The sequence below is a fragment of the Myotis myotis genome, unplaced genomic scaffold (genome assembly GCF_014108235.1).
Source record: "Myotis myotis isolate mMyoMyo1 unplaced genomic scaffold, mMyoMyo1.p scaffold_m19_p_13, whole genome shotgun sequence".
NCBI classification, from domain to species: domain Eukaryota; kingdom Metazoa; phylum Chordata; class Mammalia; order Chiroptera; family Vespertilionidae; genus Myotis; species Myotis myotis.
In genome coordinates, this window is record NW_023416317.1 from 25,535,096 (window position 1) to 25,558,787 (window position 23,692).

The following is a 23,692-nucleotide window of genomic DNA, read 5'->3' on the forward strand; positions in this document are numbered from 1 at the left end:
TGGGCTGTGGGATTAGCCAGACTGGATTCTGACCTTTGTTCCAGCATCTATGCTCTGGGGGACATGGGGCCTGTCCCTTCCCTCTCTGAGCCTCATTTCCACAGTCGGGCCAGCGCCCTGCAGACCTCCCAGCTCCAGGTCAGTGCTGGATAATGTGCTGATCCCTCTGCTGCCTCCCTTGCGGGGCAGACAGCACTGTGAGCCTTTTTGGAGCACGTGTGTGCCTTCATATACAGGGGCCGAGCCCAGTACCCTGGGTCCCAGCACCCGGATCGCGGCACAGCCTGGGACCTTTCCTGGCACATTGGAGGCCTGCCCCTGCTATCCTCTCCCCTGGAGAGTGTCCCCAAAACTGTGGCAGCTGGAAGAGGGGATGTCCCAGGTTCTTTGGTTGGTTGGGGGAGCAGATAGATCTGGGACCCAGAGGTGGAAGGAGCCCCACAGGATTCACAGGTCGGCCACGCCAGCGTGGGTGGGAGGGTGCATTCTCCCTTCAGCTGGGCAGCGAACTTCCAGCACCGAGAAGAGCTGGTTGTGAAGGGGGAGCCTGACCAGGCTGGAGGGGCACGGGGGGTCCCTAGAGGACACGGTGCAGGAAGGGCCACACAAGGAGAGGGTGCCGCAGAAGGATTGGAGACTCCGCAGGACAGCTCCCTGTGGCGTCCCCGCTCCTCGAGCGCCCCCTGCTGGCCATCTGGTAGACTGCAGAGGCCAGTGTGGACCGTTCTGACATCAAATGCCTTCATTCCCAGGTTTTCTGGGTACCTACAGTGTTTTAGCCCGTTCTGGGTGCTTGGGGACTGGGGACGGGGACGCAACACACAATTCCCTCTACCTTCATTGGGCTGATCTAGCTTGCCATCCAACTGCAATATAATGCAAACCACCAATTCATTTATCAGCTTTCTAGTAGCCACATTAGGAAAGCAAAAAGGAACAAAATGAATCTTAAAATATCCCAACATATAATCAACACAAAAATTATTAACAAAATATTTTACATTCTTTTGTTCATACCACATCTTCAGAGTCTGGTGTGTATTTTACACCTTCAGCACATCTCATTTCAGGCCAGCACATTTCAGGGGCCTGGTAGCCACCCGTGGCTGGTAGCACAGCTCGGACCTCCCTCCCCGAATCTGCCGTTCCCTGACTCACTCACTCCCCAGGCCCCAGGGGAGCTTGCTGGGCAAAGCTGAAGATAAGGGCACTCCGGGATGGACCCGCTGTGAGCTCCCACCTGGGGGGGAGGGAACATCTAAGTTTGGGGTTTAAGACCCCCGCCCCAATCCTCTACCTCTTTTTCCCCCACCTGGGTCCAGTGCATCCTCAGCAGATGTTGAACTTGTCTCCCACCCTCAGTCCTGGCTGCTCCGCAGAATCGCCTTCCCCTGCCCGAGTCCCATAGATTTAATTGTTCGGGGGTGGGGCCCAGCATCTGCATTTTAAAACAGCTCCTCAGGTTATTCTAATAGTATCCGGGCAGAAAACCATTGGGCCCTGGGATTATGCTCATTCTCTAGGTGGGGAAACTGAGGCCCAGGGAGAGGGAACAGGTACCCATGTATTTCTGCTGAATGGAAACATTAACCCATCCTATTCATCCATCCTTCAATATTAATTTGATAAAATATGTATTATCACCCCTATTTTATAGAGGAGGGAACTGAGGGAAGTTAAGATCATGTAGCTAGAATTTGACAGCTAGTCTGTGGGGTTCAAACCATGCTCAAAACGCATGCTTGACATTGGTTCTAGAACCTAACTTTAGAGTTAGGCAGGATAATCCCTTCCCAGACTCTAGACCAGTGGTTCTCAACTTTGGCTGCACATTAGAATCACCTGGGAATCTTTTTAAAATCCTGATTTCTGGGCCTCATCCTCTGGAAATTCTGTTTCTTTGTTATGGGGTGAGGCCACAACATTAGTAACAAAGAAACAGAATTTCCGGAGGATGAGGCCCAGAAATCAGGATTTTAGAAAGATTCCCAGGTGATTCTAATGTGCAGCCAAGGTTGAGAACCACTGCTCTAGACTTTATACGTCTGTTAATGCAACTCACAGTCACACTTGCAGACTTTTTGCAGCTGGGTTTACCTGAGTTCAGCCAGGCGTGTGCCTTGGGCTCCCAGTTTTCCTAGGGCATCTCCTCACTCTGAAACCCTGAGTGCCTAGCTCTTACCCTCTGCCCTGTGCCTCCTCCCCAGGACTGGCGCTATCCACGTTGGGGACCGTATCCTGGCCATCAACAGCGTTAGCCTCAAGGGCCGGCCACTGAGTGAGGCCATCCACCTCCTGCAGGTGGCTGGTGAGACCGTCACACTGAAGATCAAGAAGCAGCTAGACCGTGAGCCTCCCCCCACTCCCTGGGACCATTCAGCCCATTTCAGAAGGGAGGACTCTGTGCCTCTGGGCCAGGCTTTGTGCCCCATCTCACAGAATCCTTGCTGAGCTCTATGGAGGTGGGAGGATCCCTGAGACACTGAAGAGACAAGACCCAGAGAGGGGAGAGGTGGGCCCAAGGTCATATGGCTGGTGTGGGGCAGAGTCTGGGTCTGAACCCTGTTCTTCATCACCTTCTGCCTCTTAAGACTGCTTGCTGCACCTTGTGGCCATAACTTGTGCATTCCTCAGCTCCCCCTGGACTTGTCCCGTGTGTCTCGGCAGGACTACAGTGGAAGGAGCCTGAGCTTTGGGGTCTTCCTTCTAATCTGGGCTCCACTGTTGCTCCCCATGTGACCTTGGGCATGTTGTTCAGCTTCCCTGAGCCTCGGTGTTCCCATCTGTGAAATGGGTTTGTCTATCAGTGTGGCACCTCCCACTTGTCAGACTGCCCAGCAGCAGGCTAAGGGGGCTCAGTGCCTGTGGATTCCCACACCAGACTCCAGTGGGGAAACTGAGGCTTTCTGAGCATCTCTATCTCCGAGGTCAGAGGCCAGTGGCAGTGACTCCCACCCCCCTTTTCCTCCTAGGCCCACTTGCACCTCACAAGTCAGGCAGCTTCAGCGAGCCCAGTGATGCGGATGAGGACCCGCCAGAGGCACTCAAAGGAGGACAGCTGACGGCCCGGTTCTCGCCCGCTGTGCCGAGCGTGGACAGCGCCTTGGAGTCCTGGGACAGCTCGGCCACAGAGAGTGGCTTTGGGGGCCCAGGTAACACCTCGGAGCCCCTGGACAAGCAACATGCTCTCTCTGGGTCTCCCCAACTGCCAGGCCTTTGCAGGGCTCTCACCCCTGGGCCGAGGCCTCCTTATTCCTCTCCTCGCTCCATCCTCTAGGGCAGTGATGGCGAACCTATGACACGCGTGTCCGAGGTGACATGCGAACTCATTCTTTCGGTTGATTTTTCTTTGTTAAATGGCATTTAAATATATAAAATACCAAAAATATAAGTCTTTGTTTTACTATGGTTGCAAATATCAAAAAATTTCTCTATGTGACACGGCACCAGAGTTAAGTTAGGGTTTTTCAAAATGCTGACACGCCGAGCTCAGAAGGTTGGCCATCACTGCTCTAGGGACACCTTCCCTGAAGGCAGATCTGATTGGGCCCGATTAGCCATTCTCAGGCCCCTCGCTCCTCAGCTCTCGGACACAGGCCTTCACACATCCTTTGCGTAGCTTCCACAGCACCCTACTCTGAGGTCCGAGACCACGCTCGCCTTACCCCTGCTGTCTCTCTCATCCCCGCCTGATGCCAGCACAGCAGGTGCTCCATCAGTGTTCACTGCACCCAGTCGAAGATGGAAAGGCAGGAAGCCCCTCCCACCCCATCCTACACCATCCAGCCTGGGGTGGAAACCTCTGGGGTGCCCTCCTAGGACCAGATGCCCCCGTCCATCTATGTTGAGACCCATGGGAGGGACAAGGAGCATTTGAGTCCGGTGGTTGGCCCTCTGGTTTCAGTGACCCAGAGCCACAGGGACTCCCTAACGCCCAGCTCAGGGGACTAGTGTGATGCCTCTGGGTGCCCCGGTGGCTCCCAGTCCTGGCCCTCACTCTCTGGGTCCCGGCTTTCCCATCTCGAGCACTTGGTCAGCATCTGTTAGCTCCACCCCAGGCAGGACCTTCAGAGCGCTCACAGGCAGGGAGAGAAGGATGGTCAAAACACTGAACCTCCTCTCAGCACGGCATCAGCCAGCCCAGCCCTGCGGAGCTGGGGCAGGGTCCTGGAGCCCCAGGCATTAACTCCTCCGCCAGAGGACTGGGAAAGTCACGGGTTTCTCAGGTAGGGACCTGGGTGGCAGCAGCCCTGAGGGCACGCTGGGTAGTCCTGCTGGCCCAGAGAGGGCACAGACATATTCAGGGTCGCCCAGCACTGCTAGAGATGGATTGGGAAGGAGGGCATGCGAAGGGCACAGAGAGGATGCAGGCACCCCCTGTCTCCACCTGCCAGGTTCCTACACTCCACAGACGACAGCCCGGGCTGTGAACCCCCAGGAGTGGCAGCCCAGCCGGTTGAGAAGCAGCCCCCCACCCACTGAGCCCCGGAGGACGAGCTACACCCCGGCCCCTGCTGACAAGAGCTTCCCCGAGGAGGAGGAAGAGGAGGATTGGGAGCCACCGACTAGGTCTGTGGTGGGAATGCCGTGAGGATGGAGACAGTCCTGGTCTCTTGGGCAGGATGGTGAGGGTCGCGGTCCCTGTGCGGCCGTGGTGCGGGCAGTGGAAGAGTCTGGTCTGCCCCCGAGGAGGGGCTCCTCCTGGGAGAGGAGGAAACATGGAGCAGACTCTCTCAGCCAGGCCGAGGTGGCGGAGGAGCTCGCTGGGTGGAGGGCACAGCAGGGGCACTGGTGGGGAGGTGGGCAGCAGCCGGGTTTGCCCTTCCCGAGTCTGGGGGTCTCCAGCAGCAGACTCAGAACTCAAACCCGGGTCCTCCTGACTCAGCCCAGATGGCTCGAGGGCCCTTTGGGTCATGGGCACCAGCCCTGGCGTGTGGATATGGTGGTTTTCATGATGTTGGCTTCAGAGATCTCAGCCTCTCCCTCGAAGGAGGAGGCGCCCACAGAGAGCTGGCCTTGTGGAGGAATGCTGGCCACCCCTGCCCATGTCCATGCTGTTGGTTAGGCAGCTCCTACTGCCCAAAACACCTTTCCCTCTCCTCTCCTGGCCAACACCTACTCATCCTTCAAAACCCAGCTCAAATTTCCCCACCTCTGGATTGCTTGACTTTCTCAGGCCGATGACCGTCTTCCCTCTGCTGGTACAGCTGCTCACGTGAGCCCCTGAGTGGCGCTAGCCACCCGTGTCTACCGGGTTAATTACCTGGCTCTTCTACCTCCCTTCTGCGTGGCACCCCTAGCTCTGTGCCTAGCACCCAGTAGGTGCTCATACACACTTTGTGACTGAATCCTCAGCTCCCTGAGAACAGGGGCCCTTCCTTATTCGCCTCCATGGGCCAATTGTTCGTACAATGGACTTAAATGGAGAGAATGTCCTCAGCCTTGGTCTTCTCATCTTAAAATGGGAAGGGAAGGAGGCAGCTATTTTGCTTTATTGCCCCTGAGGCTCCCTGGAGGAAAGCCTGTGTGCCTTTGGGAGAGAGGAAGCTCTTTGAAACCATAGCATACGCTATAAAGAGCCAGGACTTGGTGCATGGCCGATGGCTTTGTGAACTCTGAAATGTGTGACTTATTACCTTTCTAATGAGACTCGATTTTAGAGCTGATAATGGGCTCATACAGCCTGTGATGGAAGTTATGGGATGGTCTCAGCCCCTCCCCCAGCACAAATACTCCATCCTTTCCATCCATCTGTGTTCTTGCTGGCTCCAGCTCTGTCCCTGTCACTGTCCTATGGTGCCATGTGTCTGGGTGGGGCCAGAAGCCGTCCTCTGGGGCTACACCATGGATCTCCTCTTTGTCTGTCTGTCTGTCCTTCCGTCTGTCTCTCTTCCCAGGCATCCTGTGTCACTGCTCTCCACCCCGTCTCATCTGCCCCTGTTCTAAGACCAGCAATCTTGGCCGCCCCTAGCTGCGTCTTCCCCTCATTCCGTGTCACCTACCACTGCCCCGGGGCCCCAGCACTGCCACCGAGGATGCCCGCCTGCCCACCCTCTGGCCCCTCGAGCCCAACGCTGATGGCCATTTAGAAGACTCCTCAGGCCCAGCCTGCCTGCCTGCCCACCCGCCTACCAGGAGTTGACACTCTCTGGTTCCTACGTTACAGCCCAGCCCCCGGCCCTGCCCACAAGGAGGGCTTCTGGCGCGTGTTTGGGGAAGCCCTCGAAGACCTGGAGTCATGTGGTCAGTCAGAGCTGCTGAGGGAACTGGAGGTAGGCCACCTGCCCTTCGGGCCTGCGTGGGGCGCCTGCCTCTGGGCGCACTGGTGTGTGCACCTTTGGGAGGCAAGCATGTTGGTGGGATTGTGCTCACATGTAACATGTATGTGTGTATGCATACATGTGAGCATGCTCATGCATGCACAGTGCTGAGTGTCTTCTCACACCATGTGTGTCTGAATGTGCACATTTGGATGCATAGGAACAGCTTGGTGTTTGTGTGCGCATGTGCCCTATGTGGACGTGGTTGTGGGCATGCCCTGTGGGAGCCTGTGGATGTCGACATCGTTTTCAGCACCGGCAGTGAGGAGCCCGAGGAGCTGAGAGGCGAGTGCAGCCTTGTATGATGAGGTCAGCACCGCCCGTGAGGGAGCAGGCTGCCCAGGAGAAGCCAGGGAAGGCCCGACGGGGTCACTCCCGCAGCTCCTTCATACGCGGAGAGCAGCCCTTCACCTTTCCTCTGGGCTGTGTTCTAGTTGCTTCCCTTACTCTGTCTTCCAATTCGCTAATGTTCTCCCTGGCTGTGAATCTACTGTCTAGCCCACTTCGTAAATATTGTATTTCCACTTCCACATCTTTTCTTTATTTACTCTCTAATTCTTTTTCAACTCTTCCCAGTCTTTTTTCTTAATGTCTCATTTTCTTGTTTTTCCTGCGTACTTTAAGCAGACTTATTTTAAAGTTTCTTTAGATGTCTCCCCCGCCCCCCCCCCCCCCCCCCCCCCCCCCAGTTCGCTGGGTGCAAATTCATTCGTCCGCGGTCTCGTGAGCCGGTGGACTCTGTTTCGTTGTCGTGCTTACTCTCAGCAGCGGTTACTCCTGGAGGCTCCCGCCGTGCTCTGTGCTGCTGAAGCACCTCTGAGGTCTGCGGTGGCTTTTGAGCTTCATCAGTTCCACACCAGGTTTTCATTCGTTGCTCAGCGTGGTGTCTCTATCACACTGTTTATGGAAGGCGGATTCTGGCTCATGCTTCGTCAGTGGTCACCTGAGCTGCTGGCTTCTCTTTCTCACACATGGCTTCCCAGCCCACAGTCCTGGTGGTTCCTTGCCGAACCCCTGAGCTGGCAGCCAGGCATCTCTAGTCCCCCTTCAGGGGTGGCACTCCCCCAGCTCTCCGCTCCTCCCTGAATGGGCGCCCCAGCTCCTCACTGCACATCTGGTTCCATAGGCCAAGTGGTTCCACTTCTGCTCATGTCTGTCTCTATTTAATTTATTTTTTTTTGCTTTGAAAGTGTTTATTTTGAAAATTTTATTTTTAATTTACCGTAAGATTTGGAGGGAGATGCGAGCTCTCTGTATCAGCTCGGTCTGCATTTTCATTGGAAGTCCTAGAATTCTACAGTTCTAGGGGTCCAAGCCCTTGTGGTGTATACCTGCTTTCATTGTTTAGTGATCCTATTACCCCAAGATTCTGAGCCTCTGGTCTTTCTGTTCGGACCCTGGCTCTCCAGGCAGGTGAGGGCCAGCTGTAAGAATTGAGAAAGGCGTCTCTATGCCTCTTCATTCAACATCCTCTCGTGTTCTCCTCTCTTCCTCCCCACCCCACCCCAATCCTTTGGCCCTAGTTGGTCCTTAGGGGACCTCGAAAAGACCCAAACTCCCAGCCGCAATGTCAGAGAGAACCTTGTATGAATAGTGGAAACTCAGAGCCTAGCGGGCGTGGCTCAGTGGTTGAGCGTCGACCTAGGAACCGGTTCATAGGTCAATTCCTGGTCAGGGCACATGCCTGGGTTGCAGGCTCCATCCCCAGTAGGGGGTGTGCAGGAGGTAGCCAATCAATGATTCTCTCTCATTGATGTTTCTCTCTCCTTTCTGCTCTGAAATCAATAAAAATTATATTAATAGTGGAAACTCAGAGACTGTGACGGGCAGGAGAGAAGTTTCTAGGCTGGGCAGATACCCTTGTGCCTAGGAAATGATAATATCGCGGGTGAGAAGTGCATCCTCCCCTCCCACCGACCCCAGAAGCGCCCCCCTACTCCCAGCTCTGGATTTCCTGGTCTGAATGTGAATAGATTGCGCTCAGGGTCACGGACTCGCGGCGCTCACTTCGAGTGCAGCATTCCTGACTCCGCTCGCCCTTCCCAGAGCTCCCCTTCGCTTCACCTCTGACACGTGTCCTACGTCTGCTCCTTTTGTCCTTCCCCACTGTCCCCATCCCTGTCCAGGCCACGGTCATCTTTTGCTTGGACAACTGCATGGTCCCTCGCAGGCCTCCCCCCTGGCTTCCACACCCACCGCGATAGCCCGATCTCCACCCAGCAGCTGGCAGGTGCTACTAAGTCCGCAAATCTGATCCTGCCCCCCACCCCCTGCACAGACCCTTCAGAGTGTCCCCATTGCCTTTGGGGTGAAGTTAATGTTTCTCACTGTAGTCCCAGGGGCGTGTGGGATCAAGCCCTCACCTGCAGCCTCATTCCGTGCCCCGTCTCCAGCCTTCTTCTAGATTCCCATTGCAGGGCCCTCGCACAGGCTGTTCCCTCTGCCTGCCAGGCCCTCCCCCTCCCCACCCGCTTTCTTGCTCATCTTTTAGATCTCAGCTCAGGACGCTTCCTGACCTCTCACACGGGACCAGATTCGTTGTCCTCACCTTCCATGTACCAGGCCTCTGTGACTGTTAACTGCCGTGTGCAACTTTATCTTATTTGTTTTTGCAACTAACAAGGTAACAGAGTGATTAAGACCCTCGACTTCGGAGCCAGACTCTGAGTTCAAATCTTAGTCTCTCTGAGCCTCAGTTTCCTCATCTGTAAAGTGGAGAAAAATAATGGCATTTGCTGGTCTTGTAATACCGTAGAGAATAAAATGAGTTCGATGTATAAAGTGCTTAGAACTGAGCCCAGCACAGAGTTAGAGCTAATTCAGTGCCAAGGATGGTTATTCTGATTGCTGGTGTGAGAGACCCGGGAGGACAGCAGCGCGTCTATGCTCCTCACCTCTGTGAAGGCTGACACATAGTAGGTGTCCAAAGAGCTGACTGAGAACAGAGAGTGTCTGAGTGAAGGGTTGTGTCCTCACAGGCATCCATCATGACGGGCACCGTGCAGAGCGTGGCCCTCGAGGGCAGGCCTGGCCACCGGCCCTGGCGGAGGGGCCGGGAGGTACGCCCTTCCCCGGAGGAGATGCAGGAGCTGCTGCTGCCAACACCCTTGGAGATGCACAAGGTGGGTGCTGGGGGAGGGGGGGGGCGGGCACAGGAGGCCTGGGCGTGTGTCCTGGTGCCATGAGGGCTGGCCATGGGCTCCAGATAGGCCCGCTTCTCTTCAGTCTTCATTCCTCCACCGTGAAATGGGATTCTGTACTGGTTTCTCAAAACTCCCGTCACACACACACACACACACACACACACACACACACACACACCTGTGATGCACGCTGGGCTATTATTAATATTTTCCTTTAAGTAGACTCACTTTTTTCAATTTAAGTTACTGTGTGTATAGGCTTCTACATATTCTGTGTATATATTTATTACTGCCTTAAGTAAAAAGCCAGCATTTTTGCCATCTGTAGGTTACTATATAGAAAGAATAACACAGAGGAGAAAGAAAACCTCTCCCCTGATAGCCATCAGAAACCTCTGAGCCTGAAGCCAGCTCTTGGGTAAATTGGGGGATGAGCAAGTGTTAGGGGTAGTGAAGACACGTGGGCACCCACTGAGACCTTCTCCGGGGGGAGGCAAGAGGACTGGACGAACTGACAGGAACTCCCTTCCGAAGGGCCTCTGTTGTGATGGGGAGTGTCGACCTGGGGCCGGGGGCCTGCTGAGTGCAGACGGGGAGGGGAGCTCCATGGGCACCGCAAAAGGGCGTGCGGAGTGCCTCTGGGCGGGGACTGCATCCCAGAGACATTGAAAGCCAGACCAAGGATTCCAGCTACTGTGGGAAGTTGGGGCCGGAGCTCAACTCCAGGGACCTCCTCTTCCTTCTGCTCCCAGGTGACCCTGTACAAGGACCCCACGAGGAATGACTTTGGTTTCAGCGTCTCAGACGGCCTCCTGGAGAAGGGTGTCTATGTCCACACTGTGCGCCCCGAGGGGCCCGCCCAGCGTGGGGGCCTCCAGCCCTTCGACAGGGTCCTCCAGGTAAGGCTGCAGCAGGCACTTCCGGGGGAGTGGTCTTTCCTAGCCCTGGGCTGGGGAAAGAGTCCCCACTTCTACCCTGGCTGAGTGGCCTTGGGCAGGTCACCTCCCCTCTCTGAGCCCCAGCTCCTTCATTGTGAAAAGGGAATGACGACACCAGTCATATTAGTCAGGTTAGGCTCAGTTCTGTTGCAGTAACTCGCAGCCCTGTGTCATAGTGTTAACACACACATGTCCACTGTGGACTGCATTAGCCTTGCTCCGCCTGGGCTGATGGAGACGCCCCCTTCTTGTCGTTGCCTCAGACACCACAGCAGAGGAAACCCGACTGGAAAATGGCATATGGGGTTTTTCTGCCTTTACCTATCACTCCCCTTCATGGCCTATTGGCCAGAATGAGTCATGTGACCTCACCAACTGCAAGGGAGACTGGGAAATGCAGATGAGCAGATGGAAAGTTATGGGCATCCTGGCCCAGCCACCTGGGCTGCCTTTCCCCGGCCCCAGCTACTTTTGTTCCCTTGGTGTGATTTCTGCCACATCTGTGCTGAATTTATCGAATGTATGCTTTCATCTAAATGGATGACTTTTTTTCAAGTTAAATTGATTTTAAAAGGAAACTTTTCGACTCAATTAGGAATGAAAACCTGACACTGTTTGCGTGAAGTAGAAGGCCAGTGTAAAATACAAATGAAATAGCAACAGGGCACGGCCACACCGTTCTAGGCAGGAGGCCAAATGTGTGCTCTTTCACGACAAAAAGGCGTCAGAGGGGCGAAGGGTGTACCGGCACCTCCCTGGGACTTTCCCTTTGATTAAACCCACCAGGAGGATTGAATGTTAAATGAAGAATGCTTTCCCCTGTGTGAGTGTTCTAGATTTTTCCTTCAGCCCAGGCCAGGCTGATGCCAGTCTGTCCCCTGGGCTGTGCACCGTGCAGGTCAACCACGTTCGCACGCGGGACTTCGACTGCTGCCTGGCGGTGCCGCTCCTGGCCGAGGCGGGCGACGTGCTGCAGCTGGTCATCAGCCGCAACCCGCTGGCACAGAGCAGCCGGACCCCGCGAGCACCCGGCCCCAGCAGCCCCCGGATGCTCTGACGTCGGCGTGGTCGACACCCAAGGGGCACTCCAGCTGATCCTGGCTCCCAGACCTGTAGCTGGGCTGGAAAAGTGGCCAGCCACATGTCCATCTGTCCATCTGGCAGGCTCTAAGCCACGGACAGGACCTTGTCACTGTTCTCTGGTTCTGTGGAACTGGGGTGCCAGGCAGTGAGGTCCCTGCCCCAATTGGAGTGGCATCTCCAGGTCTTTCTCCATGTTGGGTCTCCAAGATGCCCAGAGGTGCCCAGCCTAACAGGGACAGGCTGCTCAGCTGGGAGAAGAGGGGTCTGGAGGTGGCCTCAGGTCCCTACTGAGCATCCTCAGACAGGCGTCTGATGTGGGGAAGCCTAGCTCAGCGTAGGGAGCGCTTTCTCCCAGTGGAGCTATGGAGCTGGAATGAGCTGCCATGGAGGAGTGAGCTCCGTTAGAGCAGGTGAGCAAGCAGGGGCTGGGCACCCCGTGGGGTTGTTGCCTGAGGGGTGAGGCCTCCCAGTGATGCCTCCACATGTGCTCAGAGGGCTAGTTTCCTGACAGGAGCAATCGGGGTGAGGCTGGGGCCACTTCGGCGGAAGAAATGATCGCCAGGAAGGATGCTGCCCGGGCGGGAGCCACCTCCTCCTCCAGGATTCTGGTGTTCGGGGCTCGCTGGTTCTGGGAGTCTCTGAGTCCCAGTGTCCCCACTTAGAAGGTTCTGAGCTGGGACGTCTGGAACCCAGGAAGCATCAGCCCTTTGATATGAAAGTTGGTGATTGTTTCATTTTGGCGTCTCTGATCCAAAGCTTCTGAGATTTGAGGCCGGGGTACTGGGCGCCCTGGGCAGCTCAGTGGCTGGCTTTGGGCTCTCAGCCCCTCCTGCTTCTTTTGTAGGACATGTGGCCACTAACCCATCTGCACAGGCCCCTCGGAGCCCAGGCTCCTCCATGTGGAGGGAGTCATTTTGGGATAAAACTGGGGCTCCATTCACCTGCCACTCAGTGAAGGTGGGAAGCCATGGAAATACGATACATAAGCTGGTGCAACTACTCCCCAGGGTCCAATTCAGGGGAGAAGGAGGAGGGCGAAGGAGAGAGAGAGAGAGAGAGAGAGAGAGAGAGAGAGAGAGAGAGAGAGAGAGAGAGAGAGAAAAGAGAGGCTGGAGAGATGGCCATTCTCTCTCACACTCAATGGTGACAGTGTCCAAAGTGGTCATCCAAGGAAGTTCCTTCCCACTTGAAATCTGGAAGCACCAGCATCTCTTAAAATTGCTTTCCTCATTTCCACAGACCAGAAGCCCTTTTGGTTGTGAGAAGGGCCCAGGGCCTCCGCCGGGTGGTCTGGTGTGGCCCCTGGGATGGAGGTGGGCGGGCAGGGTGCAGCCAGGTCTGGGCTTTGCTTTGTCCCCACCCAGCTCTTGATGGGGGTCTCACAAAAACGGGGCACCCACTCTCACCTGCACCCGCCTTCGCCTCTGTCCCCCCTTGGCCCGAAAAACGTTCTTCCACTCAAGGGACCAGATCAGGAGTCAAAAGGCCTGTTCCTCCCCCTGACCCCACCCCCCAACTGCTCGGTTGCTGTGTGACCCCCTGTGAGACTGATGCCCCCCAATGGACAATCAAGGGGTGGACAGTCTCTGAGCAGGTTCAGGCCTCCGTGTCCACTGTGGCCCCTCAGCCCCCTGCCCAACTCTCCCCAAGGGCCTGCCTCCCTGGAGAGCCCTTATGCCCTGGCTGGACTGCCCAGTGCCTCTACTCTCTTGGATGTCTGCGGGAACATCCACCCATTACAGGGGCACCAAGCAAGAGCCAAGAACCCTCAGCTTGGGGTGAGGGCACAGCAGAGACATGGCCACTTGCAGCCTCACCTGTGTGACTTTAGGAAAGTGGCTCAGCCTCTCTGGGCCTCTGTCACTTGACAGAGTTGGACAGAACACACTCCCGGGGCCTTTGACTTGGGGACGCTGCACTGGACTGCAGGCGAAGGAAGATGCACCCTAACCCTGACCAATGCTCCCCTTCCTCCTGGGGCTGGGGCCTCTGCCATTCCCCTTCCCCATCCACGTATGCAACGGGACCTGGAGGCTCGGCGGGTGGACTCCTTGCTGTGGCCGCCTTCTCATATGCAATATTTCTTCTGGCTTCTCATGGGGATGTTCATCCCAGACTTGACGTTTCCTGACACCCGTCCCGGTGAGCGTCCTGCCTGCCTATGCATTTTGGGTACAGTCCTTGCAACACTCCCCTCCCACCCCTAAAAGCTGTATTTTTCTCTGGCTGAGATGAGAGCATATTCCTTGTAAAGTATTTTTCTACATGGGGTTTCTTAGGGCTCTCGGGAAGCACTACAAGCCAAGGGGCTGCACTGCAAAGGCCATTTGGGGTGTTTGCACCCCGTGTCAATCTGTCTGTCCCACCAGGGACTGCAGTGACTTGGGAGTTGGGGGTGGGGTGCTGTTGGGATGATTTGCATTTTTTTAAATAAAATAATGTAAGTGCACCTGGAGTGGGTGTCTACTTTTTTTTAAATCATAGGCTAGCAAGTCAGCGTCTGTTTGGGTCTTGTGACATCTCACCTGCTTTTGATTAATTAATTATCATCCACTCAAAAAACCTTTGTGTACGATGCATCATTCTAGCCCCCGGGGGGAAAAACAAGAACAAGAGAGGTGAGGTCCTGTCTGCATAGAACTTATATTCTAGCAAAAGACAGACAACTGACAAGTGAAAATATATTTTTTTCAGGAATAAAAAGCAATGAAAACAAAATAGAAAGAGGGATAGTGACTGGGGTGGGGGCCTTTAGCTCAGGGGATCAGGAAGGGCTTCGATGAAGAGGTGACTTTTGTGCCAAGACCTGAAGGACATGAGTCAGCCCCGTGGAAACATGGAGGAAGCCTGTCCCAGGCAGAGGGCACAGCAGGTGCCAAGGCCCTGAGTTGGGAATGAGCTTGATGGTTCGAAGGAAGAGAAAGGAGACACGGAAGGGACTGGGGTTAGAGACCAGACTGGAGGTCGAAGAGCCTAAACATGAAGGGACCATGAGTAGGGACTATGGATTTTATTTTCTGTGCAGGAGGAGCAGGCCACTGAGACAAGTGATTGACGGGTCTGTTGCCTAGGTGGGGGAGGGGCCTGGAGGGCAGCCTGGGTCCCACTGGAGGAGCCACAGCTCTGTGTGGACAGCGGAAGAGCTTCTTCCCATCAGCTGTGCCAGATGGAGTAGCTCCTCCTTTCCGGGGGGATAGAAACAGGGGCTGGAGCACACCGATTGCATTTGTGTGGCTGGGCTAGGAACACTGGCGGCCGCAGGGTTGCACGGGGCTCTGCTGGTCTTCTGGGAGCAGTAGCACCAGCCCTAGAGCCTGGCTGTGTTCTGAGAGCTTTGCAAGAATTCCCTGGATCTTCCCAACAGTTTGCAGAGGTGGCTCTGTTACCATGCCAACATCACAGATGCGGAAGTGCGGCACAGAGAGGTTAAGTAACTTGTCCAAGGCCACACAGGTAAGAAGGAATAGAGTCAGGATTTGCACACAAGACATATAGCCACAACACTTGGGGAGGGAGGGAGGTGCACAGGGGCCAACAGAAAGGCAGATAGCCAGAACAAAGAATTGGGGAGAGGGATATTTTATTCTAACATGGTCTATAAATCATGAAATACTGGGATTCCTTTGGTCTGGGAAGTTGGGGAAAGGACCCAGCAGGCTCCCTGACCTTCCCACTCACAAAGGGTAATGCGACCAGTGGGCTAGAAGGCTTCCCCAAACAGCGACCCGCCTGGCCTCTTCCCCACCTACAACAGTGTCGGGCTTATGACCCCTAAGGCCGAGGACATCTGTGCCAACCACTGACCTTTTGGGGTCCCGGTGGCCTCCCCCCTGAGGTCCCAGTGTGCGGTCCCATGTGCATACCTCCAGGACTTGCCACTTACCCACCTTCCAGCAACCCCAGCCCCACTCTTGCACTGACAATCACAGCCCTGATGGGATGGCATGCGGTCAGGCTTCAGTGACTGCACCTGGTGGCTGGGTGGAGGCTGGGTGGGCAGGGAGGGCAGCAACCTCAAGTTAGTGGCTCTCTCCCGACTCCCCATTGCTGGGCTTACAGCAGGATAAGCCCGGGCCAGGAAAGAAGGAAACGGAGCCAGTGCAGGTAGGTGAGGGCCTGATACATTATGAGCATCACCTCTAATCACCCCTAAACCCTTACAGGGGGTGGGGGTTTATCCCAGATGGGGAAACTGAGGCTCGGGAGGCTATGGGAGATACACCAGCTGCACGGGGCTATGTGTGTAGCAGGTGGCTTTACTCAGGACGGACAGACCCAGCCCAGGAGTCAGTGGGCCTGGGTGTGAATGACTCTTGCACAGCCTTGCCGTGTGCCCTTGAGCAAACCACGTCCCCTCTGGAAGCCTCTACCTCAGAGCCCCCAACCTTGAACACCTGTGAGGAGCACCCCGGGCGGACCTGCAAGCCCCTCGGGAACTGTGGAGCACTTGCCAAGTGGAAGAAAGAACAGCCTCATCAAAACAGAACCCCACATGGTGGATTTAAAAAGGAAATGTTTATTTTCATGTTATAAGGTGATTACAAACTCCTCTAAAAAAAAAAAGCAAAGATGGATTTAAAATATCGATATACATATGTATCTAGAAAGCAAAAGAGGAAACACCCCGCAAAATACAGGGATTCAGATCATAAAACATTTATCCACAAAAGCTTGTATATCGCAAGACTGAATTACACACCAAGGGTCTTATTCAAATACAAATGTTCCTCCTCAGAAGAGTCTCTTGTTGGTGGATGTTTTTCTTTACAAAAGTTTAAAATATCTTTAAAATATTTTGATGTTAAAAAAAAAAGTTCTGATGAGCCAGACATATTTCTGGAAGGAGGCAAAACCGCGTCCCCAGCTTTCTCTTGTGCTAAATACAGAGTCACAGTTGGTAAGGATTTGAAAATTAATGGGGGGGAAATGGAGCTAACGCCTCAGTTCGAAGCCAAATGTATCACAAGACGCTTCATCCTTCGGGACCTTGTCAGAACACGTCTGAGTGACACCCACAGAGAACAATGAAGCGGCTCCCATTCTAGCAGGATGCATTCCGAGAGGGAGGGCCCGCATTCCTCTCGTTTTGAGATGGGGGTTTGTTTTGTGGCTTTGTGCTTGTTGCATTTTTGCACAGTGGTATTTATAGCATCCACGTGGAAGGCCCAGCTTGGAGGCGCCCGACGGTGGGTCTGAGGTCTGGCTGGGCCCTCTAGCTGCCCAGAGGGGCTTTCTCTCGGTCCTCCCCTGGCCTGTCCACGGTGTCGGTGTCGGGGGACAGGAGGCACCTCTGCCTCCAGCACTGGCTGCACAGAGCACTTCCCCATCCAGGGGGCAGTGTGAGATGCTGGCCGGGCCACTGGCCACGGTGAGGTGGGACCTGGTGACAGATGCCCTGTGCGAGGCCGAGGGGGGCTGCCTTTCCCCTGATGCTTCACCACTGTCTCCAGGGCTGTGCTGGGACCGGAGGGACCGAGAGGGAAGTACGTTCCGCCTGGAAATCAGAATCCAAGGCCACGTCCTGCTGCTTGGGAGTGGCCTCCTCTGAGTCCTGCCTGGGGTCCTGCCTCTGCGCAGCGACTGGCTGCTGAGGGCCTCCGTCTCCTCATGTGCCACAGGGATCTGGACGCCTCGCTCACAGAGGGCCCCCGGGTGCAGGGCCAGGGCGACCGGTGAACAGGCCTGAGTCACAGCGTGGGGGCCGGTTGCCCAAGGATGGTCAGTGGGTAGAGGTGCTGCTCACCTCGTCTCCCAACACTGGACGGAGCGTTTCCTTTATCCTAAAGGCTCGTTCGTCCTTGGTCTTCAGGGAGAACACCGAGGAGCTGCACTCGCCACGCGCATCTCAGAGGACCAGCAGCCGGAACTGACTGCGCACGGTCTGGACTGGTTCCGTCCCCGCTTGCTGGGCCAAAGTCCCTCCCCGCTCCAGGCCTCCATTTCCCCATTTTATGAGAGCGTTCATGCTCCCCCCCGCACCCCCACCCCCACCCCCACCCCCAGCCTCTCCATCACTGACTGTGTGGCCCCCTGCAGTGGCTAACATGGCCCAGGCCCAGTGTGATGAGGCCGCTCCCTGGTGAGTTTATCCTGGGCCCTCACCCATTTCTGCATCCTAAACGCTCTTCAAACACCTCCCTCGCACCCCTTCCAGGTTCTGCGGGCAGCAGAACGTCTGACCCACCCGGGCCAAGAGTGGGCGCAACACCGCCCCTTCTCCAGAGACAGGCGGACAGAGTCTGAGTGCCAAGGAGTTTCCTTTATGTGGAGACATAGAGAAGCCGCGCGTTGTTCCACATTGTACTCATAGAGCCAAGTTCTGCGGATACACCAGAGCTAGGGGGGCAGACACGAGGGTCGCGATTGGAGACGGGTGCCCAGGGAGGTGTGAGGGGTGGGCTTGGGGAACGTGGCTGACCTTCCACCCAGCTGGCACCTCGGGACTTGGTCTGCATGTGTCTTTGGTCTGGAATTTGGTCTGGGAATCTGACAAGGAGAGGCCTTCCTCGGGCCCTTTCCAGGATGTTGCAATTTGCCTGCCACCCTGCGGCCTTTCCCTGGGGATCTGAGCCCCAGAGGGGAGATGTGTGTAGCCTGAAATGACCACAGGTGCCCAGGTAGCCACAGCGTGCCAAGCCCTCCTCGCTCCATGATCACCTGTCCCCAATCGCTGACAGTGGTTAGTTTACTAAAGTTCCATAAGACAGGAAAACAGGTCACATTGCTACTCAGTAAAATTAGGGGGGGGGGGGGGGAAACCAACAAAGTCCAATCAGACACAGCAGCAACCATCGACACATAGGAAAACAGGAACACGTCGGAACGGAACGGCCTGGAATAGGTGTTGTTTGGCAGAGCAGATGCTTTGGAAACAGCGAAATGTGAAAGTTTACCAAGACAAGAGGTTCAGTGTGGCCTCTGCCCCTGGGGAGGGGGACAGCTAAGCCTCCTCCCTCTCTCGGATTGGGGGAGGGGGTTCCAGGATTCAGAGAGCCCCTGCTCTGAATCTCCACCCTCCACCCCCCTGCTAGGCAGTCACTGCCGTTTGTGACGTTTCGGTTTAGTTTAGACTGAACTTGGAAGTGACTTTAAAATGGCACAGTTTAGGTCCAAATGGGGGCCAGGGTGGAGGTGTGTCCACACCCGGGATGTTAAAGGTGAGTACCTTCCCTGCTGGTTCAGAGAGGACGCCATTCTTGGTCGAGCCAGTTCTGGGGTGCCAGCCCCCCGAACAACCCCACTTCCTAGAAAACGCCCCCCCACGGCCCCCTCTCGGTCCCATATAGTGCATATCTGACACCAGGAACTGTGGGGGGCGGGGAGGGGGGAGTTTTACGGCCGCCCGGGGTCTACCCAGCGTCGCACTTGTGACTAAACTGGGAGGAAGAGTTCTGAGAGCACTTTACTGGATTCGAGCGTTCGCTAAAGGCCCCGGGACGCTCTTGGTTCTCCCCGCGAGGAGCCTGCGTGGGCCTGGGCTGGGGTCTTAACCAGCGGTGCCAGGAGCTTCTCCGGCCTCTGGGAGGTGAGGGTGGAGAGATGAGGGAAAGCACCCCTCCCCAACACCGGGCCACCCGAACCCTGGGCCACTTTCTTTGGTCCACTCGCTCACCCCTCGTCCCTCACCAAATACACTGACCTCAAAATAAAAGGCGGGGTTCTGTTTTTTGCTATCAGGCCTCACCTGTCAGCTTTCAGTCAGTGCCTTTATTTGAGGGGCTGGTTCAGCATTTTGGCATCTCTCTTCCTGTTTACAAGTGTCCTGAGCCGACTCCTCACAGCCCTCCTTTCTCAGGCCCCTGTGGGCCTGGCCAGCGGGTGGGGCCCTCTCCCTGCTTCGACTTGAACCAGGTCTGGGAGGTACTACACCTTTAAAATGGGTTGGCTGTCCCAGGAAAATTCCACCCTGCGTTGTTTTATTTGGGGGGAGGGGGGGCAGGGAGGGGGCAGAACTTTCTGCCAGCTACACAAGCACCAAAGAATTGCTTTTGAAAACGAGATCTATTGCTGGCAAGATCAATTCAAGTGGTAAAAGTGTATGACAATCTCTAAGTGTACATATAATTATATGTAAAAAAAAAAAATACAAAGAAAAATTTACCAGTTCCCATAAAATACATCTAATTCAGTATGAAAGCTCTGCCTTGCCCCGGACTTCTGCCCATGGGTTGTTGTATTTTTTTTTTTGTTTGTTTTTGTTTTTTGTACAAAATATCCCCAAATCAACACAAAATACACACACACATACACACACACGACACCACACACACACACACACACACACACATACACAGTAATATTTTCTGTGACAATTAAAAAAAAATCCTAGTGCAAATATAAAGCTCTGTAAACCTGGTCCTATGAGAATCTAATGTTAGTAAACAGCAGGAAAGCAGCCGTCGGCCCGAGAGAGCTCACATCATGGTCTCCACGATGATGTGGGTGGGCTTCATGAGAGTGCCGTTCATGGTCGAGTGGGAGCTGTAGAGTGCGGCCCCGTCTCGATCCACAGCCCAGCGGTTGGGCTCCCTCGGGGTCAGCAGGTACTTGAGTCTCTGGAGAAGGAAGGGGACAGGCATGGGCGGGAAGTCAGGCGTCTGGTTCTCTGTCCCACAGCCCTCTACCCCATCTGGGTCCCGCCAGCGTGCCGTCTGGCCTTTGGCTAACTACTCTCCTCTCTGCACCTCCTGTTTCATCCACCGGCAAACAAAGACGGGAACTAAGGTTCTTTGAGGTCCCTTCATCCTCCCAGCCGGCTGCCCACTCATGGAATCTGTGAGCGAAGAGCCCTCCCCCAAGGACCCCGAGAGAACCAATGGCAGAACTGGGACCCGGACTCAGGGCTCCTGCCTCCCAGCCGCCCACACCTTCCGTCAAGTGTCCACTCAGGAACGTAAGTAGAGAGCAGTTGTGAACAAGAAGTTGTCTATATAGGCATTCAGTTTATGATGTTCCAGAGCTGCTTACTAAAAGCTACGGTATTTCATTTGAAAACCCAGATTTCCACCTTCTCTTTTAAAAATGGCAAGATCTGGCAACTGCGGGCCCCAGGTCCCCTCTCAGTAACCACTGGCCGAGCTGAGCGCACTGCTGCCGGCTGTAGCTTTCCATCACCTTCTCCAGGTCACTCCTGGGCCCGCCCCAGTGGCTTCCCGCACCTGGGTTGCCTGCCTGGTCCCTGAAGGACCGGCTGGAGGCCACAGGTAAAGGGCGACGGGGGGGATGACAGCAGGAAGGGCATCCTGCTCCCCTTCCATCGCTCTCCTCTCTGCACATCTGGTACAGTGGGGTGTGCACACGGCAGAAGGGACAGGAGACAAAGGCCCCAGACAGCCACTTGAGCTGTTTACATGGGAGCTGAGATGCCACTGGACTCCTCCCAGGACAGACCTGGGTCTGTAGAACCTGGCTCGGGGAGACAGTCATGGCGGGCAGATACCTGGGCAACCGGTGCAGGTGGGAGCCCCAGGGACACATAGCAAAGGCAGATGGCTGGTGGTTCAACTGCCTTCAGAGGAGGGGTTAGGTGTGTAGGGAAGGAAGGGGTGCAAGTGTGGGGTGGAGTGGATTCCTCACCCACCCCTTCCTCCTCTTCCACACCAGCCCCACTCTGACCAAACCATTACACTGGGGTTGGAATGATGTTTTAAAATTAGACTCTGAAGCCCTGCCTGGTGGGGCTCAGTTGGTTGGAATGTCCTCTGTACCCTACAAGGTGGGGGGTTCCATGCCCAGTCAGGGCACATACCCAGGTGGTGGGTTCGATCCCCGGTCGGGGCGTGTGCAGGAGGCAACCAATCAATGTTTCTTTCTCTCTCTAAAAAAAATTTAATAAAAAAAATTAAATAAAATTAGACTCTGAAAGGACACAAATTAGTGACCTGTTGGGTGTCCTTGTGTCCCACCCCCCATGGTTGAACTATGTAATTGCTCTGGGTACTGACCAATCAGAACAGACATCCAAGCCCCTCTGCTATGCTTCCAATTAACCCTTCAGTTTCAGGATGGTAGGGCCATTCTGGGAATTCCCGGGGATGGGCTGGGTTGATGTCGTGTATGTGTATATACCCAGAGGGCTCGGGGCAGTAGCTATTGCCTGTATGTCCCCGGGCTCAGTATTTCAATACTTTAACAAATAAAAGGGCCAGTCTGGCTGAATACTGGGGTCTTCCCCTGTGTCCTCTGAGGAAATACAAGGAGCCGAAGCTGCAGGAACACCCCAGGCCGAGCGCCATGCTTTCCTCCCTGGCACGGCCCTGCTTACTTCCTTTGCCTGGGGAAGGCTGGTCACTTTCTGCCAGGCCTCTCCCCCCGCAACACCTCCAGGCCATTCGCCTGCCCATAAGGAAACCCACCCAGTCCAAGGGGAGCCAGGGCCCCAGGACATCCTGGCTCCAGATTTTTAAGAGAATAACAATAAAAACAGCCCAGAACAAAACAGTGCAATCTTGGAGCCCACCCAAGCCCAAAGGTTAAGGGAGATTCTAAGAAAAGGATTTCTTGGAAAGTGCCCTGGAATCTACAGTATTGTCTGAGGAATTTCTGGGAGGAGGTGGGAGGCCAGGCGGGGGTGGGGGTGGGGGGAGTGGGGAGAGGGGGGAGGAGACTGGCAGGCACAGAGGCCTGAGAGCTGCAGGTTCCACTGGGACAGAGGTGGCCTCTGAGGTCGGCAGCAGACAGGTGGGTGGCTTCTGGGATCAGGGTGGGCTGGGCTCCCTCCCTGGCTCCCGGCTCCTATCTCAGGGCTTCAGAAATGCAGCCCCCACTGCTCCCAAGATAAAGCCAAAGCTCTGAGCTTGGCGTCCAAAGAGGCGGCCACCTCTCCAGCCTCATCACCCACCCCCCAGAGCGTGCCACTGCGGCCCAAGGGCTGTCGCCTCCTTGCACCATGTCCCATACCCTCCCTTCTCGAATTCTCTGCGTGGCAAATTCCTCCTCCTGCTCCAGCCCTGCTCTGAATGTCCCCACAGAGCTCCTCCCATGTGAACTGTACTTTGTTCCAGTCCCCCCCCCCCCCCCATGCACCCTCTGCCCACAATCCCCACCCCTCCATGGGGCAGGTAGTGGTGCAGGACTCGGGAAATGGCGTGTCCAAGGTTACACAGCAGATCACCAGCAGGCTGGCCTTCAGCCTCACCCGACCACCACCCCCCAGAGGGGCCCCGAGTGCTCACCACGAGGAACGGCCCTTCCGTCTGGCAGAGGCGGATGACCATGACCAAGGGGACACACACCATGGAGGACAGGGCGAGACACCAGCCCAGCCCGATGGCCCAGGTGGGGTACACGTACACTTTGTTGTAGGTCAGGGGTATGTACTTGACGAGAGAGAAAATGAAACATCCCTGTGGAAAGATGGGGGCAGTCAGGGGGGTCCTGGCCATTGGGAGGTGGTGGCTTCTGGGACCAAGGCATGTCCCACCCTAGGGGCCTCACATCCTCCTCCTCCTCCAGTCTGCAGCCGAAGGACCTCCCCCAGTCAAATCTGACCACGTCACACCTCACTGTTCTGGGCACCTCAAAACCCTCTGCGGCTGCCCTGTGCCTTCAGGACGCGGTCCTAGCTCCTCAGCCTGGTAGGAGCCACCAGGAGCTGCGTCCCTTCCTTCTCACCTGCCCCCACCCCTTCCTCTACGTCTCCAGTCCAGCCTCAGGCCCTGAGGCCAGGCTGGTCCCTCTGACTGGACCTCCTTTTCCCTCACCTCCTCTTCCTGCTGCTGATCTAGCTCCCATGCTCCTGCCTCACCTGCCCAGGCCCTCCCCGTCTCAGCCGGCAACCCATACTTTTCCTTCCCAGAGAGCACGTGGTTGCAATCACTTCTCCGGCACATGCCGTGCTCACCCAGCCTGAGTCAGTGAGGGGCGAGGGCTATGTGTGTTGTTCCCCAGTTTCTCTAGCACTTGGTGAAGTTCCAGGCGCACACAGCAGGTGCACAATAAGTGACAGCTGCGTGGGTGAAAGTCTTTCCACCCCTCCCAACCCATCTCCATCTCTGAGACCCAGACCCAGACCCCGGAACAAAGTGTGGACCTGGGCCTTGCCCACATGGGTGTCCAAGCCCAGCTTTCAGCCCAACAAATGACCGGTGGCCATCGGGGTCCATGAACAGCGGGATGGATAAGGTGGGGTCATCTCTAAGCCCCGAAGCCTGTGCAGAGGCCCCTGTTCCACAAACGGCTGGGCTGGGTGGGCCCATGGCTCCTGCTC

At 55.7% G+C, this 23,692-nt stretch overlaps 2 protein-coding genes across 7 annotated transcripts in view; one reads left to right on the forward strand and one right to left on the reverse strand.

Annotated features, from left to right (window-relative positions):
- GRIP2 (glutamate receptor interacting protein 2) overlaps positions 1-13,889 on the forward strand; it is a 34,945-nt gene extending 21,056 nt beyond the window's left edge. The window contains exons 18-24 of one of the 2 annotated variants that reach the window (XM_036332306.1): positions 2,208-2,347; positions 2,973-3,152; positions 4,395-4,569; positions 6,167-6,272; positions 9,299-9,442; positions 10,216-10,362; positions 11,300-13,889. In XM_036332306.1, coding sequence (XP_036188199.1) covers positions 2,208-2,347; positions 2,973-3,152; positions 4,395-4,569; positions 6,167-6,272; positions 9,299-9,442; positions 10,216-10,362; positions 11,300-11,458 — 1,051 coding nt within the window. In that variant the 3' untranslated portion in view covers positions 11,459-13,889. Of the gene's footprint in view, positions 1-2,207; positions 2,348-2,972; positions 3,153-4,394; positions 4,570-5,897; positions 6,273-9,298; positions 9,443-10,215; positions 10,363-11,299 lie in introns of those variants that run through there. The other variant, XM_036332307.1, reaches the window with a different exon arrangement.
- A 3,835-nt stretch (positions 13,890-17,724) lies between these two features.
- The window catches only part of SLC6A6 (solute carrier family 6 member 6), a 77,084-nt gene continuing 71,116 nt past the window's right edge, over positions 17,725-23,692 (reverse strand). For all 5 annotated transcript variants that reach the window (XM_036332311.1, XM_036332312.1, XM_036332310.1 and 2 more), the window contains 2 exons: positions 22,659-22,829; positions 17,725-20,039 (listed from right to left, as the gene is read on the reverse strand). In XM_036332311.1, the coding sequence (XP_036188204.1) occupies positions 19,899-20,039; positions 22,659-22,829 (312 nt within the window). In that variant the 3' untranslated portion in view covers positions 17,725-19,898. The remainder of the gene's footprint in view (positions 20,040-22,658; positions 22,830-23,692) is intronic.